We start from the raw sequence: 19,714 nt of genomic DNA on the forward strand, positions 1-19,714 counted from the left end.
ACCCCAAGGTTCCAGCGGGACAGGACAGTTTCAGGGCTGCACTGGTGGTTATGCTGCAGGTGTAAGTAAACAGGTTGTTTATCGACAGAACAATCTTCCTCCTGGTTCTCAATTTTGCCAAGACGTTCTTAACAGTGACCTGAAATCAGCCTTTCAGCTGTAAGCGTGCTACTGGCTGTTGTTTTGTCTGTTTTATTCTAAGAAAAAGTTTAAGACTTGTTCAAAAAGGCCATGGGTGAAATCCTTAAATACACACGTCCTGATCTGTTGTTTGCTGCCATTCAACTAAGTGGTATAGCACATTCAAAAAACATTTAAAAAATGTTTTGAACTTTACAGGGCCTATACAAACAATCTGTGGGGTCTAAAAATGAAAAAAAAAAAAAAACACAGATTGTGTTGTTTTTAACTGATTGTTATTATTGCCCTATGGAGATGTTGATCTATATTGATATTATTGATATTATTGATATTGATGTTAGAGGGTTAAGATGTGTCAGGCTTGTGTGGATTCAGTATTTTTTAAGGAAGTCAATGTAGATGTTGGCTGTTATATCTTCTTCTGTGTAATGACAATGTAAAGGTTTAAAACATCAATGTATGACAAGATAGGATGTAATCCCAACTATCACACTGTGGGTGATGATGTCTGTGAACTGAGGCTGTGAGCTTGATTCTTTGACCGAATACCCATTTCCCATGTCGCTGTGACACCTGATGGGAAGTCAGACTCACCTCAAAGTTCTGCTCTATGAGGTTTCCTCCTTTGCTCAGGCTCTCCATGATGGCTTTATTCCTCAAGATGTCCTCCTCAGTCAGATGCTCCCGTCTCTTCCTGGACTCAAGCACTAGGCCATTGACAGAGTAGAAATCTGCCAGGAAGTTCCCCACACGCTCCTGCAGAAAGAAAATAAAAAACACTTAAGTCCCTCCGCTGACTCCATTTCACCTGTGGTTCCTTCCTAGAATTATCACTGCTCTTTCACCTGATTTATTTACTGCCTGTCCTGCCTAGTGTGGCTGATATAGAATAGGAAATAGGAGAACAACAGTCCTAAGTAATACAGAGCAAGATTTAAGGGGTGAGACAAGAAGAAGAAACAGACAAAAAATATTTATAGGTCAAGGTAAGGACACATAACGGCAACACAATTTATTTGGCCAAATGATGAAAAAAAAAAAAAGGTTAAAAAAACAAGAAGCAGTTCGGTCCAGACCTGTCCAACTGCTGATTTCTGTGATACGTGACTTTGAGCCTATTATTGCTTTTATAAGAAATTAGAAAGTGCAATAAGAGTGCAGAGAAAGGTGTGTCTTTTTTTGTTTTTCAGACCAAATAAGTTGTAAAGGGATCAATAAATAACTCTGCAGTTTAAGTTATGTCACACAAAATGCGCAATATATGATCTATATTATAGCTGAAAGCTGGCCCTGGTGTATTATTTCCTTTCCATGTCTTGCAATCTTCCCCATGCCAAGAGGAAAGCTGGGACCCAGAGCTGTGACTTAGAGAAGTTGCAGCGATGGAAAGAATAATATAACACTATGAATAATATGACAATAACACCGACCGTTTTGTCTTCTCTGAACAGCCAGCCAGTCTGCGCCCTGGAGAAGGTAATGGACTTGGTGGAGAGTGTGGCGGAGTAAACGTCGCTGCTCATCAGGATGTCCACTTCCTCCTCCGTCTCCATCTCGGACTCCTGAGGATGCATCAACAGACATGGATGCTCAAAATGAGCTGCAAAACAATTCGGGCTGAAACATGTGAGTACTAATCAAGGGAGGTCAGTATCTGTGGAAGCCCATTTCCGCCACTGGGATGAAAAATTTAACGATCCCCTAAGTCAAAATAACGAGATACATTCTCAGTATTCTGACATGGTAACTCAAAATAATGAGAACTTGTGGGATCAAACGCAACTTTGTTACACACGCGCCTTTGGCGCTGGTTTTGTTTTGATTTGCTACCATGTTTGTGAGGCATAAAGGTACACAACATCCAGTTGGTGACGTTTTCTGGGATGCTCGCTCTCATTGGCTATTGAGGGCATTCCGTTGGAGCTTCCCCCAACTAGGAATCGTAAATATCAAACATGACTGATATTTATGATCGAGGCTCTGACCCAATCAGGAGCAGTAAAATACTCACGTTGACACCACACACTTGAGGATTGTTTAGACAAATAATCAGTCGTGGGGAAATCTGGCATGAAATTGGGCTTAAAAAGTGTGTCCCCAGCCTAAATCAGAATACTGAGAAAGTATCTCGTTATTTTGAGTTACCAAGTCAGAATATGGAGCAAGTATCTCATTATTTTGACTTAGGAGGTCGTTTTATTTTTAATCCCAGTCTCTTCCATAAGTATCAATGATATCAGGATTTTATTATGATATTTTTTCCAGCTAGCTACACATTTAAAACTGAACATCAACATCATGCAGACTTGTGTAGCACTAAATTTCCGCCTATACTCAAATACTCAAACTCAAAATACAAGTTTTATTTTCCTGCTGAGGGAACAAATCACTTTTAAAGCAAAATATCTTGAGACCTATTGGCCTTATCACACTACAGTATGTCCACGGGCTACAGAGATGGGCTGTAAATATTTGTGAGCTCTCAGCTTTTGTTTAGAGTCTCCCTGGGAATAAATTTTAAACTTGGTTACATAAAAATATCATATGTGGGAACACTGTCATGAAATGGAGGGACTTTTTTGATGCAATAGCATTTTATTCAAGCATCAGCATCAGAACAAACTCAGCATTTTCAGCCCCGCTCCTGATAAAAAAAAAAATGAGTCTAGCTAATATACCAGGACTTTTCTTTGTCTAAGGCGACAGCAAACTGAACATTCAGAGCTTGAAAATGTTAACTAGACCAAATGACATATTTCAGTACATCTCTGACCAAATCCAACGCCTAAACCCTAAACGCAGACTGTAATGTAACACTGCACACTTTACAGTTTATAAGCAAGGCTTTAGTCTTTTAGTCTAGTCTGTGTGTTTGTGTCTCACACACCTCGTGGTGTATCCGCTGGTAGACTTTCTGTTCGTTGTCTAGCACGACAAAAGACTCTGAGGGGATGGCATTGCCATTGAAGATGAAGCTGAGGTCCCCACGCTGACACTTCATGTCTGTGAAGTCTATCAAGGTCGTGTCCAACCTGTACATATACACATACATACACACATGTATATACATATGGGAGACAAAAACAGAGTCTAATGTGAGAACATTAGATATACTGTATAAACGCAGAAGAAAAAGAAACAAAGGATGACAGCAAAAGACTTTATTTCTGCCCAGATCCAAGCCACCCACAACACTGTGAGCCAAAGCAAATCTGTGCTGGAAGTGACACCTTTACTCTGAATGCCAAGGGACTGTGTATGGTAATCATTGCCACGGGAGACCAACAACACATTTCAAGAATCTTTTTCTTTTAAACTTTGTCAAAGTGGGTCATCCTGAAATGAGGTATGACAGCAAAGAGAATAACTGATCTGCTTGTGAGGACTAAACACAAAGGTGCTACGGGCAGGTATGACAGGGCTGACACAATGTAGCACTAAAATGTAAATGGCCTTGCTGTGAGTTTTTCTTCATTTCACTCTCACTTTCTTTCCTTGAAAATAAAAGGGCATTCTGAATACCAAATTAGACATCTCGGAGCAGTTCCAGAGAATAATGACAAGCTCTACATCAAGGCTATCTCACACAGGAACACCATGCAGAGTCACAAACATTCATGTATGAACTGGATTCATTCTTCAAATAGATTAAGTCAATACTGTTACTCAGGATACAAATACAGAAATATCAGTGTGTGTGCTGGATAAAGGCCTGCCTGGATTGTTAGAAATGTGTCTTCCCTCTAACCTGTGTGTGCGTGTGTGTGTGTGTATGTGTGTGCGCATATGCTGTAGTTGTAGCCATGAAACACAGCAATGTGGATTCCTGCTGTAGATTCATTGTTGTGACTGTGAGCCAGCCTACATCAGAGTGACGAATTTCTGCTGACGCCCTTTGTTAATCAGCTAGGCAGTATATTTGTGTCTACAGTAACTCTCCATCTGTGAGGCTCTGATTTAAATTGCAACACAGGAGTAAAAGATTTGTGCAGAAAGGCTGCGCCGTTCCGCTTCCTCATACTGTCAGGCACTGATTTCACACTCTAGTTACCCAAACTAGGCTGAGGAGAGGAAACAGGAGGTAGTGAGAGAAGAAAGAGGAAAAAGAAGATCAGTTGCTGTGTGTAGTTCAAGATGCCAAATAATTAAACCTTAAAAGGAACCTCGATAAAAGGTTTTCTTGAGGAATTATTCTTTTATTTGATGTGATTTCCACAAGGAAACACAGAACCACAAAACAATGTTACAATGCAGCTGTAGAATTGCATTTCCTTGTCTTTAAACCCTCACACATTTTATTTAAATGCGTAACATTTGTTGACAGCACTTGCCTGATGTTGATACCCTGCTTGTAGATCTTACATGCATCTGAAGGCAGGATTCTGGACAGCAAAGGCACTGCAACATGAAAGGATAGAGCGAGGACATATGAAACATCCTGGAAGTGCCTATATTTAGAAGACTCACTCAATAATGAAGACCAGCATCCACTTCAGAGCTTCAGCAGCATATAGCGCTGTAGACTAGAGGACCATATAACATGTAGTTCTGTAGCTAAATATTTAATGACTGAACTTCACCATGTTAAATGTAAGTAAGAAATTTCCCCTGTTGTTCTGTCGTTGCACAAGAGGAATTTTAAAAGACAAAAATGCTCATGAGAAGGACTATATCAAAAAAAGATAACTCCTCTAACCCTGCCACATAAATAGGCCAGAAATCCCTCCAAAATGAGGACACAGACCCATGAAACTGTGTTTGTTTAAACCAGATGTTTTGTTAAGCAGATAAATCTGTAACCTACCTAACCTACAAAAGATCATTTTTGGATGACTATCATGACATCAAAGCCTTTACTTCTTTAAAACATTTCTTCATTACAAATACACTGTTATGCAACCAGTTTACACTTGGTACTACTTGGTAGTACTCTGTGCTCATTACATAAGCTTGTTCACCTTGTCAATAATTTACAAAGACATGGTGAGTACAAAGAATTCATTCTTGGCTCTCACTTGTGCAGACTAAGCAAATACATCTACACCAGTGGATATGCGATATACTTAATTTGTATTATATGTGAGGTCCTACATTGTACGAAAATGAATTTTTTTTGTGTATATTTAGTGCAGCTGGAGAATAAATTGTGCTTCTGGTTTTGGTCTTGATATCACCAATATAGTAATAAAAAGAGGTGCATCCACACTGGAGAACAGTGTGTCACTTCATGTCCAGCAGGAGGAGCAGCTTTTGACTCCAACAGCTGAAAAACACTGACTGATTCTGTCATATTCAAATGTCGGTAACATTTCAGACTACACCCCAATCTGAGCACATGTGGCTTTTTTCCAGAATAGATCATTTTTCTGTCAGCCTTACTATCATAAAACCCCTGAAGGTAGAACTTGACTCACCCCAACTTTGGAAGTCCCAGTGAAGCTCTAAGTAAAAGTCACCAAGCTGCAAGTGAAGAGATAGAAAACCCAATTACAAACAAACCTATAGAGAGAAGAAAAGATTCAGTAGCTTCCTGAAACAGCTGGGAACTATGCTTCGTATCAGATGTTACTTAAACAGGAGTCAATTTGTTGGGCACTATTTTCAGCAGTGCATGTTCGTGGTAATGAAGGAACAATTCACCCAGTTCAACACTGTGGCCCTGCTGCTACACTTAGTTCTAAACAACAACTTAGATCTGTGCCACACAGGAACAAGCTGTATCAGGCTTTGGAAGACGCTGGTTAGTAGGATCAGTTCATGTTGGTTTTTGGTCTTTTTATGGGATTTACCAAGAATAACTACCCTGTCCTTAAATAATGGAAAGAGTGTTCTTTGGAGTCAAACAGGAAACATGTTGATTGTTTTTATGCAACAAAACCAGTGACAAAAAAATAATTTAGACCCATATACCAAAATCTTTCAGCGTACACAGACCTGAGTGAACAAGCCATCTGTGTCTGTCTGTAACAAATTACGCCTGACTGACACAACTCAATACAACGTAATTATCCTGGGATGTACTGCTGTCATCATCACTGCTGCTGGTCTCAGTCCTTCACTGATGATGTCAGGCTGGTAGGGATGGCCATTTCACAGAGATTTATAATGTCAGGGGAATAATGACAGAAAATTCATCTTAAAAGTGTCTCTGTCTCATCTTTAAGGAAGCATCACGTCATGGCTCAGTTGACTATTACACAAACTGTAAAGAAATGAAAAACTGATTCACATTTAGACTTGTGGGGAAAACAACACTGAAACAAGCCTATACTGTGTATGACCTATTTCAACACAGGTAAAAACACACAGATAATTTTAACTCCACAAATAATTTTAACTCCAGTTAATTTGAAGCTTTTGGTCTTCTTTTAGCCCATCTGCTTCCTTTCTGACCCTTTTGTGGGGGTGGTGCTGCTCCACAGATGACCTAGAGGTTTAAACCACTACGTGATCACGCCTACAGTGTGGTCTCCCCATCCTGCAGTTCTGAAAAGCATGTATGTCACAGCCTGTACGTGACTGAATGTTTACAGCATGTGCTTATATGACGATTGTGTCCCATCATGTCAGGGAGACAGCCACAACAAACCCTGCGGGATAATTGTGGCTCAGCACAGCATGCCTGTTTGCAGTTTGTGTGCACATGTGACATCATACCAGGCAACAACAAAAGCACTAAGGCTTCATTTAGCCTTGAACACCACATCTCCGACTCTGACTACTTGATAATGTGTGTGTCCCTCATGGCTTTGCTTTGTTGTGCTGACTGTAATTGGTGAATGACTTAACAGAGGTCTGGGAGAGATGCATGTGTATTTGTGGATGTTCAATTTCTATATTTAACCCTGTGCACGTGTACGTGATTCCATGCATGCAACATCAGAGAGAAAGGAAGCAAAGAGAGGATGCAAGTGGGAGGTTAAGGTGGTAAGGATATAAAGTGAATAGCAGAAGACAAGGACAAAGAAACATTTACTTGAGCTCAGTCAGTAGTGTTTAGAACTTTCAAAAGAATGTAACACTAGGAGGTTGCAAGGAAACAAATAAAACTGAAGAACAAATCAGGTAGATGCAGAACAAAATGGGAGTGGGACCAGATATAAGAACAGCTGAGGGCAAAAAAAGGAGCAGTACCAAGACATGAGGTGTTGTAGCATTAAAAAGGACAGAGCAGCTGGATGAGGTAAAAACGACATACTTCTTTCAGGGCCTTCAGCAGCTTGGGCCTCTTGTCCTCCACACTCTCCCTGGATTGTTGCTTCAGCTTCCTCAGCAGTGCTGTGACTGGACACAGAAAATAAAAAAGATGAAGAGTAGAATAAGTTGTTTAAAAAATTAACAATGAGGTTTTTCAATTTGTGTTAAAAAAATACTTAAGTTGATTTAATATCATGTCGCTAACTCTCAAAACAATGTTACTTTTTAAAAAAAAAAATATTTTGGCTTTGCTGCTTACTTGTTCCAAGCAAAAATTCAGTAAAGAAAAAATAAACAGTATATAAAAGTTAATATTGCAACTAAGACTGAAAGCAGTTTTTAAGGTGCTGACTTCTTGGGTCCAGATGAGACACTCCCAGGCTCATCAAACCAATCCTTTCGCACTGCCTGCAGGGATCACGGAGTTCAAAGAGAACATGTCTGGCAGATCTGGAGCTGCTTGCTAATGAGCTGTGCCTTTAACCTCCTTAATGACACAGGAAATACTCACAGGAGACTTTTAACTATGATGGGCCACATTAAAAGAGCATTCACAGCTCTTTAAGCCATTGGCTCCGGCAGATTTGCTTGTTTATGCAAAAGATAAAACAGGCTTGAAAAAAATATATTCAAAAAAAAATCCACACCCAACCATCAAGCATTAATTTCCTTATATTTCCTGTTATAATAAGGGAAGTGGGAGCATCAGTGCGTTCAGTGACATAACTTCACTGAAGCCAAGAGGGCCTTAAACGAGAACATGGCTGTGACACATATTAATCATGGAAAAAGTAATGAAAATGTCTGGCCTGTAACACCCATACCAGCCTACATTTTAACAGAAGTAAAAGTGGGCATATGACGTAATTGTTAGTCTAACTAGCTACAGTGCTCCTCAGGATGAGTCAACATACACAAAGTTCTTGTTCGTACAGTCTGACTGGCACTCCCTAGGAGCAACTGGGAGCTTGACAGTAAAACCTGGCCTTATGAATGCATGCACACTCACTCACACAAACAAACGGCAACTGACACAGATACAAGTACGGAGCGAGAGGTGTCTTTGTGGGCCAGCTGCCTAATCAGAGTGGATAAGCTCTAGATGGGGCTTCTCCTGATCCTCAGTGCCTCTCAGTGGGACAAGGAAGGGAGTACAAGCTCACCATCTGCCCACAGACCACCTAACCAACGCAGGCCGAGAAATCAATCCCAACTGCTTCAACACTAAATAAAACGGACACGCCACGCTGGTGCTAATTCACCCAGATACTGATTAGGACACGTTCCTGGCATTAATTAGATGAAAGAGTTCAGTAATTTCACATCCACAAGTTAATAAAAAGAGACAGGAGTAGACTGCTATTTAACAATTAGTCTCCAAGTCTAACTGGACTAATGGTGGTGGTATTAATGCATGTAGATTGTGGATTCACCAGTGTGGTAGAGCAAGGCTGTAGCATACACAGACAGGCTGATCTAAATGCAGCTTCAAATGTTTAAAACTGCTAAGGTCTGGTCTATTCATCTTACAAGGCATCTAAAAACACTCAAATGGCCAAATAACTGAAGGTACTACACCACATTCAGTGTGGGAAGCTTGTCTGATTAAAAATTACAAGACTCCCTACACAAATGCAGTGTGGGTTATTTTATTTTCATAATAATTTACCAGAGATTTTAAATATGTTTTAAATGTACCTCTAAAAAAAACACTTACAGTAACTGTCTCATAGAGTTAAAGGACTCGCCAAATAGGAAAAGCAGTTCCCTATTCCAGCAGAAACCAATATGATTTTGTGGCAGCCTTCAAACAGGCTCCTGAAGCTGACAACACAGCTGCGTGAGTGGAAGGCAAGGGAGAACAGAAACAGTTCTTCCTGAACAAAACAAGACAAAATCTGTCTCTGAGCTACATTTTGCCTCCTTATTGAAATGGAAAGTCATAAGTTACAAAACTTAGATGACAACTGCATGAAGTCGCAGCAAATGTGGGTTGACATCAATGGAAATTAGTCACAAACACTGGCTATAAATAACATACGAACAGGAAGTTGTTTTTTTTTTTGTTTTTTTTTATAAATTCATCACTGTCAAAAAATAGCTTGCTTAATAAGCAAAAAGGTTAATCTGACAGTCAGAAAGCTGATCAAATATTGCAGTATTAACACATTTCAGTCCAGGTTTGACTGTAAAACAAACAAAGCTCCTAAGACTCCTGACAAACGTTGACTCAGCTCACACTGAATAACTGAGGAAGGGCTCTGCAAGGCTAATGTAGTGGAAAATGTACTTTATGAACTTTACACAGATATTCTTTTCCTATGAACTTTATGAAGATTGCCTTGGTACGTACCATTGTTATGGCACGCGTTTGTTCTTGTTTAACATTTTTGTCTAGAAAGCCTCGACTCAGGACTCAATCAGTCTGTTCCCTCTCAGTGACAAGGACTGGCTCCGGCAGCTTCTTTATCCATCATGATAATACTGTATAAATCTCACAATGCCCTTTGTTTCTCTGCCACTCTTAGGCAGACTGCTTTAGCACTCTGTCAGGATGACCCTTTTGCAAAGACAATAAAATACATAAAAGACATAGTCTCAATATTGTTTGTTTATGATTCTCCATAGAATATTATATTTTCTCAAAAATTCCATAACAACTTGGTGTCAGAAGTGTTTTCCTTGGCTGTTTGGATCGGGACCTGACACAGACAGGGGCTGATTATTGTGGACGAAATTGTTCCAGCACCTACCTTGTAATGTTACAGACATAGGGGGCTGACTGTTCAGGACCCCAACCTGTAAACAGGCAGTTATTACTACCACACAAATCAAGAATTAAATATTAAGATATTGTGAAACTTTGTCTGTTGTTTTGCATCAAATTCATAAGTAGGTTAAAGTCACTCCAACTACACCAGTGGACCACCTGCTGCATGACCTCAAAACAGATGACCACATTCACAGACCTCAGAAGGAACCACAGGAAGTCCAGACAATGGAATGGTCCATTTCTTGTTATGCACATTGCAGTAAAGGTCGCTGAGAGTCACCTGGGTACACACCAGCCACTGTAAACGAGGTTCAGCACCCCATGCTGACCAACAAAAGCGGAGGGTGAACTAAAGCGCTCTGCTCCAACAACCAGCGCATAAAGCAAGAACATCTCACCCAGGCTAAGTGTCTAAACTGTGAGGAACAACAGCTGATTGGGTGTGCTCTCACTCTAACCTCCAGCATTTGACAAACTTTAGGTTTTTTTTGGTGAGAAGGCGAGAACTTGTTCACTTGTGCACCATCATGGAACATGGCCAACCATTGCATCCATTTAGGCACCCAGGTCTATGTGGCCTCTAAGGCATCTCCTGATTCTTTACATTGCTATCAATCATCATAGTTACTAGTTGGATTCAGTGCCTTCACCACAGCTAAATGATACATGTGTTTGGCCTACTCAGACACCTTAAAGAGTCCTAAAGACAAGACTAGACATAAAAGAAAAACATCTGTATCAGAGATGCTGTTAGGACTAGATTTAAATAAATTTCTTATTAACGGCAGAGGCTTATTCATTATACCCATGCTGCTTTAAAAGAATTTGTCAGAACAACTCTTATAACATGGCACTATACTAGAATTGCCTTATATTTGGTGACTCATGTTGTACTTTCATCCCCAATAACACAGCTCCTCAGGGCTCTGGGACCCATCCTGTGGAAGGGCTGACACTGCTCTGTGATGATCTGGCAAAGACCTCAGGTGTTGACATCAGCGCTTGGGAATTGTTCGACAATGTCTGGATGGTGAAATGCTATTCCTAAATGGACTTCAATCAATTAACAAAAAAAGCCTTACTATCATCACATTAAATACAACATACTAAATATAATGAAAGTCATATTGCCACTCTTGTTCAAGGCTTCAAAAAATAATTTTAAAATACTTGAGAAGACTAAAGACATATGTAAAACATATTACATATAAAAACAGACCCAAAACCAGCAGCAAGACCAGGCAGGTAAGGCAGATATAATAATGTAGTGAATAATGCACTTAGATAAATGATGTAATTGCACTTAAGAAGATTTTCATCTACAGTAAAATACTGTATGATAGAGCTAAGAGCTGTTTATCATTGCTACTGTAGTGTTAGATTTTTATGGCTGCTGCATTTCCTGTGTGAGGGAACTTGACATTAGGGCAGTTAAATCTATTTCACATCAAGCTGACTTGCTGCCGACCTACTGCAAGAGCATGGTTCAGCCACCGGACGTTTGCAAAGTCTCCTCCAAGGCCTGACTCTGCAAGAGTGCTGCAGTTTGTGCAGGGAAATTTCCTCGCTTTCAGTCTTTAGTTGCTTGCAAATGTTTAAAACTAAACCAGATTAAAAGCCTTTCAGTAAGATCGGGGGCTTTTTTAAAATATGCTTAAGTCCACATTTTTTGACATTAGCTCATGTAAGAGCTCATATAAATGTTTACCTTAGTCTGTGACACATTTCGATCCAAGCTCATATGTTTAAACTTAAATCACACTCAGACACCCTTATATATGCATTACATAATCATGTATTTTTACAACAACAGGATATAACATTACTTTTTTGGTTGGAAGTGCAATATTCTTAGATAAAACTACCTGATGATTGATTCAGTGTTGGTGCCAAATGGCTGCTCGAATGAGCCCTAACAGTGTTATTCTGATGATATCACACTTGACATTATGCATAATGTTTGAATTTTAAACATTGTGTTAATCTGCTTAATTGTAGCTGTCATTTTAACATTTGATCAGTTAGATCAGAAAAAAATGCATAGCATGTTTTGGTGTCATAACCAAACAAAACTGGCCCAAAAATGCAATTTTATGTTCATAGTGCTAGTAGTAAGCAATAATATGCTAATAATATATAATGACCAAAACATTCTTTTGCTTACACATTTTCTGAGGGATCCATACACTAAAAGTTATCTACATTCATTCTTCTGAACAGTACCAACCTCTGTTCAGCTGTCATGTGATGAAAAATACAAGGAGGCTAAGTACAGATTTGGTAAGGAGGTGAGAAGAGCTAAATCAACATATGGTGAGAGAATGGAACAGCAATTCTCAGCCAACGACTCTGCCTCTGTCTGGAAAGGGCTTAAGGCGATCACCAATTACAAGCCTAGAGCACCCCAGTCTGTGAACGAACTGCGCCTGGCCAACAGCCTGAATGAGTCCTACTGCCGCTTTGAAAGACAATAGGACAAACCTGACCTTCCCCACTTCTCCCCCCACCAGCCATTGATCAGCAGCAGCCCCATTTCCATACCTGGATCACTCACACAGCTCCACACCTCTCACCTCTGCGCCCTCCATAGCATCCTACACCAGGATACTGTTTGTGGCATTCAGCTCTGCTTTCAACATGATCGTTCCAGCTCTGTTCAAAGACAAGTTCTCCCAGCTGAATGTGCCTGACTCCATGTGCAGCTGGATCACGGACTTCCTGACAGACAGACGGCAGTTCGTGAGGCTGGGAAAGCATGTCCCAGACCATCAGCACTGGATCCACCCAAGGCTGTGTCTATTCTCCCTATACACCAATGGCTGCACATCTGGCCACCAGTCTGTCAAACCCCTGACGTTTGCAGACAACACCACCCTCATCAGCCTCATCTCTGATGGGGAAGAGTCGGCTTACAGGAATGAGGTGGACCATCTGTTGTCATGGTGCAGCACTAATAACCTGGAGCTCAACTCCCTCAAGACAGTGGAGATGATTGTGGATTTCAGGAAGGTCCCAGCCCCCCTCCACCCCATCATCCTCTGCGACACTCCGGTGACCTGAGTGTCACGAGTACTTCCGCTTCCTGGGTACCACCATCACCCAGGAGCTCAAATGGGAGCAGAACATCAGCTCCCTCGCCAAGAAGGCTCAGCAGAGAATGTACTTCCTGCGGCAGCTGAAGCCAAGGACAAGGCCAAGCTGCAGCGTGTCATCCACTCTGCTGAGAAGGTGACTGGATGCGGTCTCCCATCTCTGCAGGAGCTGTATGTCTCCAGGACCCGGAGATGCGCAGTCAATATCGCAGCCAACCCCTATCATCCCAGACAAGAACTCTTTCAGTCCCTCCCCTCTGGCAAGAGACTCCAGTCCAGTACCCCAGTTACCCCTATATGACAGTCACTTTCACTTTAACCTTCTAAATTGCACTGCTCTTGTTGCACTCTTCACTTTTCTGTATATAGTATTTATTTTTATTTTATTTTAATTTTGTTCTAGTTTATTCTAAAACTGTGTACATACTCCATATCTGTATATATGGGTGCACCACACACCAAGACAAATTCCTAGTACTGTAAAGTGTTCTTTGCTGTACCTGGCAATAAAACTGATTCTGATGTATTACACGGTCAATATAATGACACATTTGAAATCAAAGGCTTTTATATACATACTGAATTGGAAGAGTGTTCTGGATAAATCATTACTTTTGCTCATCTTTCCTCTGAACATTTTAAACTTTTAATGCAAACCTGGGAGTGTGGGCAGAAAAAAGGCGAGACAGGGGCTTGATTATTATCTAGCTTATGAGGAGAGTGAAAAACATCGAATGAATTGAGGGCTTGAGGAATGTCCCCTCTCTGGACAAAGGAGGCTGTCCTGCGTCATGAACTCAGCAGGGGGAGGCAGCAGGGTGTCAGAATATGTCAAACCCTTTGTTGATTTGCATCTATTGATCAGACCTTTTTTCTAACTGACTTCACTGTTTTCACACAGGAAATCTCCAAGTGAAACCCCATTGATTTCACTAAATGAGCAGGCTGACCAGCAGCATCCCAGTATGTAGAGCTGGTGGTTTCAGTGAATTACCCCAAGTCAGTGGCAGATACTTACTCATCTGTCTGTCCCCATAGCTTATAGCCTCTGCGAGGGGGCTCCATCCCTGAGCATTCTTCACCTTCACTGGTGCATTATGGGCCAGCAGCAGGTGGGCACATTCTGCAAGAGGGACAGTAAGACAGACAGACAGCTATTATTGTTTGAATGATTTTCCTAATAACAACAAAATGAAGATTTTTTTGGAATAAAGACAGGTTTGCTCAGGAATGGAAGGCTTGTTCGGGTTTAAGATGCCTGGGTCACAACTGTAATAAAAAATGGCAGAATTTAAAAAAGATCATCCAATTTGCAAACTGTGGCTCAGGAGATAAGGGAGACATCAAAAAAGCAGGCAAAAAAGAGAGGGGTAACACTATTACCAAAATTCCTCCAAAATAATAAATGCAGTCCAAAACTTTTTGATCAATACAAAACAAGACCCAGAGATGAACCCTAGGTATCAGGACATTGGTTCTCTTTTAACAAGAGAGACAACAAAAACACAAAAGAAACAGCTGGACAGGTGCTTTAAAATACACAGAACATGTATGTTTCAGAACATTAAAAAAAAACAAAAAAAAACAAACAAAAACACTATTTTTGACCATCATGCTACCATTCTAGCAAAATATCTTGCTAGAAGAGATTTTAAAAATGAATAACTGGAGTCTGATTTAACTTCCCACATCTATGAGCTGTTGCTATAGTGACTTACACATTTAATTCATACTTAGAGCCAGAAACACAAAAAGCCCAGGAAACTAACTCATTAAGTCAATGCCAACACTGTGGCCACTTCTAATTTTGTGTTAACTTGTTTTTAAGTGGGGTACCACTAAAACAAAGTCCAAAGTCTAGGAAATATTACCAGAATATTAGTCGCTTTTAGCAAAAACAGCCTTGTTGAATTACAATTATATGTTTTGTTTGCGGTACAGTATTATCTTCAGTTAAGTCAAGAGTGCAGAGAGTGCCATGTAGTGCTAGTGACTACTTGAAAAAATGACAGTAAATTAACACTTATAAGTCTTTGTGCTATATAAGTCACAGGACAAGCCAGAGTGCTAAAACAAAAGCATGACTTATAGTCAGGAAAATGCAGTAACTGGGGATGTTTTCTGAAGCATTAAATCAAATGATATAAAAATAATCCTTGGTTTATAGAGAGACAGATTGTGTGTAGGATTGAAACGAGAGTTGACCCATTAATCAAAGAGCCATATGGTACCTACAGTTACGCAAGACTCAACATCCTACTTTAGAGATTGGAAAGGAATGCAGGATTCTCAGCAATAAAATGTGAAACTTCACAAAAAGACACCTCCTGCTACCATGAAGAGTAACCTTAAGTGCTTGTATTTCGGAAAAGAGCCAAAGATCCTCATCCTTTTTCTATGGCGAGATCAGCAGTAGGTGCAGCACAAAATCCCTCCACTCTCTGGGCACCCTGTCAACAAACTAGAGCCAGCCAAAAATGGAGCCTGTTGTTCCGGCTCAGCTGTCACTTTTGTCGTGATATCATCCATTATACCGTTGGCGTCTGTACAGCTCAGTCTCAGCCCTGGGCAGGAGGAGTCACAGTCCTGTGAGCAACAAACTGCCCTAATGCAAAGCAGAGGCTAACTGCTAACAGTCTGCTGCTGAGTGGATACATAAGGCTTCCACCTAAAGGGGCAGGAACTTGGGCTTTATTACAGTTGTTTGACCAGTCTTGCCAGTGATCATTTAGTCCAACAAAAGCTTTATACAGGCTCTAAATACTTCCCATTATTGCAAAGAGTTCACCCTCTTAGTCATGTAAACGTAATCAAACTGCTTACTGCCACCATGTACAGACCTGCTAAAAACCAGCATGAAAGCCTTTTAACTAAATGGCCCCAAACAGATCATTCACAGAGTTGACCTGGTGTCCATAACCAGAAAGAATAACTTCCCTCTTTCGAAAAGAGAGCATAATACATGGCAACATTGTCAGACAGTCTAAAATACCAGCTCACCTCTCTGATCTACATACTCACTGTGTTTTATTAATGAGAAAAGAGGCCAGGGTTTCATACATTCTTTATGACAGGGAGGAATGCATTTTGAAAATCTACCTAATTAAATATATTATCCACACAACAAAGACAAATGAGGCTAACCCAAGGGAGTGGTTACAGAAAAATAAAAGGGCATGCTGCAACATGCACTTAGGCTACATTCTGAAAAATAAAATAAAAATAAAACACACACGCACACACAACAACACAACCATCATCGGAGGGCCAGCACAGAGAATGAGATATTCACATTCACATTCACACCTACAGGCAATTTAGAGTCCCCAAGGTGGAACCAAAGAAAAGAAAAGAAAAATGAACTACACGAGGGTAGTGGGAAATAACAGTGCTCATGCTAGGGGAGATATTGAGGTTCAAAGACTTGGCTCATGACTAGTCTGAATCCCTGTTATACTTCTAGCCAACTCTACTTAGAGTTGATCTGCATAGTAAGTGCTGAAAATGGTCCAAAGGCTGACCACTTCAGAAAGACTAACTAATATTGGCTATATTGCATGTTTTAATTAAATAAAGAAGCAGTGTTGGCACCAGGATGGGCATAACTACAGAGTGCATCACAAAGCGCTTTGCATCAGCAAACAAAAAAGAAATCTCTGTGATTATGAGGTAGCCTGATGTGTGCCTGGGCAGGGGGATGGAGCAGCTGATAACAGAGGCTACATGCAGCCAAGTGCATGAGCGCTCGCTTCATGACGTAAGCTTCCCATTCCCTTGGGCCTTTGACCTATATATCACCCTATTAAATCCAATGATAGTGTAAGAATAATGCCAATATTTAGCAAATATACATTACATAATCACAGAGAGAACACCCAGGCCATATGTCTTGAGCTACAAACCTGCTAGATTCTGGCTTAGTGTCTCAGGTAGAGGCAGCAGACTTTATAGAGGGTGAAATGATATGCACAAAAAATTTTGATTTACAACACCACGGTATATGGAAACAAAGTTCCTATGCAGTTCTTTTTTTTATGCATTTCAAAGTGTGTTAAGATCTGCTGAGCAGGTGTTTCACCTGGCATGCAATGTCAGCCTGCCAAAGATTTTACAAAGCATGAAACTGTGTTAAAGACTTCACTCTTTCTAACGACTGCAACCACCTGCCACTTACAGGTAGTATCAGACTCAGTATTAATCAGTATCAGATTGTGACAGCTGATGGCTTTTGTTGTGCTTTTCTGTGAACTGTGGTATTCTCGCTCAGCAACATCAAGGAACAAGATGTAGCCGCTCCAATGGCACCAGAGGGACTGTAAAATGTTTGCTTGGACTTAAACCTGTGGATGTACGCAAATGTAATGTAGCAAAATGTAGAGATGGGTTTCAATAACCAGTTCCATTTTAATTCTGGTTCAAAAATGGTAAAATGTCTGGATTAGCTAAGATTCACTACCAACTAAATCACTTATCGAATCTTAACTGTTTCTTTTGCCTCTGACACTCAGGAGTCTACAAAGAAATACAGACTGATGCAAAAAAAAACAAAAAAAAAAAACTAACAACTGGTCTGCCTCAACTTACAGTGTAAAAATTTCTGAAAATGCTAGACTCTTCGATCTTAAGTTTTCTCTCTTTTTTACAAAACAGCTGAAATTTATATTGTTGCTGTGCTGAGTTAGATAAAAACAGTACGTGTAAGTAATAGATGTCTTCATTCACCAACAGACAACCTACAACGGTGTTGAAATTATTCCAAATAAATGAAATGCCAATTATAACTTAATGTCATACATATATAATACAGTTCAAATGTGGTGAGATAATGACAATTAATATAAAAACAATTTTATGTCATTTTTTAAAAATTAAATTAAAAAAAACAAAACAAAAAACTGCCTGTAAAACATTTATATTTAGCTGATAACTCAATCAATGGTTTCCACTAAGGAAGGATCCCTGGGGGTTTCTGGGTAGATCACATGTGCAGCAGCTATATGCACTCATGACAGATAAATGGGCGAGGCAGAGCAGGATGGAGAAATAAAGTGCTAATCTAATGTTACACTACGTGCACGGGTTAGAGATGGCACACTTATCAAGAGGCTCTGTGGGCTGTTAAAAACCCCCAACAATTACCACTCATTCTGACCCAGGCTGGGTTGTTGGTTTTAAAATGGCTTTTTTGCTCATTTCCTCACCATTGATCGCATTCTCTGCAGCCGAATCAAACAGGAACTGAATAACCAAATTGTCACAGTCTCTGATCCAAAACAGAAAACCCTTTCTAAAACATCACCTATTTTTGTTTGCAGATTGACCCAAATATATTATATGTTTTTTTTTTCTTCAGACAAGTTAATGTACCTAGTGAAACTCTAATCTTTTCCCTGGATTTAATGGACTTAGTGTCTTCTTCTTAGTGACAATCTGATAAAAATATGTTGCTTTGCTGTTTCAGAGGAAAAGTAACCCTGCCAGACTGCTGCACTGGTTACATCGCACTGGCTCCAAACGCTCACCAGACTATTTATCTTGTGTCTCTGAAACTAGTTTGAAATATCTTACCATTTTATCTTTGTGGCCACAAGAACTGGGATTACGGCCACTGCAGAAATAAAAAACTTTGCAATTTACTGCCCTTCGACCTTGAAACAGGCTTTAGGAGAAAACAGCCTTATTAATACATCTGCCAATGACATCAGCCCAAAAGTTTCAACTACCAGAGTTTAATTTCATAAAGACAATCAACATGAATGAAAAAATATGATTACTATTAAAATTGTACTGCTTTTCCATGTTTTGTATAATTTTAAACCAAACATATGGCAGTTTGGAATTGTTGGTTTTACAAATCTAATCTAACTAACTAGCTAATCTCAGCTCACAATGGGTGAAAGGCAAGGTACACCCTGGACAGATCAATGTTCTATATTTTATGTAAATCACAGAAAATATTGGGACAATTCAATCGAAAATTAAAATAGTTGCAGCCATATACATTTATATATGGACATGGACATAGGATATTTCCCAAGAGACAAAAACATTCACTATCATTGCTTAAGAGACAAGAGACAGCATAAGACAATTTCCATAAAGGATAAAATATGTGTGGATTGCCTTGGTATACTATGTCAGGCTGTTATGAATTAGTGAAAAAACTGCCTAATGTCCCATTGCTGTGCAGATGTTTATTTTGGATGAATGTTAATTTAGCCCATCTATAGTTATGAACATATGCATCTTTAGGAATCTAAAATTTGTTACTATTCATCTGGACTGTTTCATTCTCTGTTTTTGGCTGGTAGGGACAAAACCAGTCATTCTTGTTTTAAACAGTATTTTTCACCTGTATGCTCAAAATTAAATAATCATAAGCATCACTGTCATAACATTACTAGTAAATAAAAACACACAGAAAGCTATACACAGGGAGCCTTGTCATGTCCATCCTAACAGGGCGGCCACACCCCATGATCTCATGCTGTAGCCTTCAGCCTGTCTGGCC

The 19,714-nt window shown here is 40.0% G+C and overlaps 1 protein-coding gene across 1 annotated transcript in view; it reads right to left on the reverse strand.

Moving 5' to 3' along the window:
• The window catches only part of LOC113139924 (ankyrin repeat domain-containing protein 13C), a 28,825-nt gene that overhangs the window by 5,549 nt on the left and 3,562 nt on the right, over nucleotides 1-19,714 (reverse strand). Inside the window, exons 3-9 of the mRNA XM_026323555.1 lie at nucleotides 14,222-14,326; nucleotides 7,340-7,425; nucleotides 5,556-5,601; nucleotides 4,473-4,539; nucleotides 3,029-3,173; nucleotides 1,572-1,703; nucleotides 736-897 (exon numbers count right to left, since the gene is read on the reverse strand). Of these exons, the coding sequence (XP_026179340.1) occupies nucleotides 736-897; nucleotides 1,572-1,703; nucleotides 3,029-3,173; nucleotides 4,473-4,539; nucleotides 5,556-5,601; nucleotides 7,340-7,425; nucleotides 14,222-14,326 (743 nt within the window). The remainder of the gene's footprint in view (nucleotides 1-735; nucleotides 898-1,571; nucleotides 1,704-3,028; nucleotides 3,174-4,472; nucleotides 4,540-5,555; nucleotides 5,602-7,339; nucleotides 7,426-14,221; nucleotides 14,327-19,714) is intronic.

The sequence above is a fragment of the Mastacembelus armatus genome, chromosome 4 (genome assembly GCF_900324485.2).
Source record: "Mastacembelus armatus chromosome 4, fMasArm1.2, whole genome shotgun sequence".
NCBI lineage: Eukaryota > Metazoa > Chordata > Actinopteri > Synbranchiformes > Mastacembelidae > Mastacembelus > Mastacembelus armatus.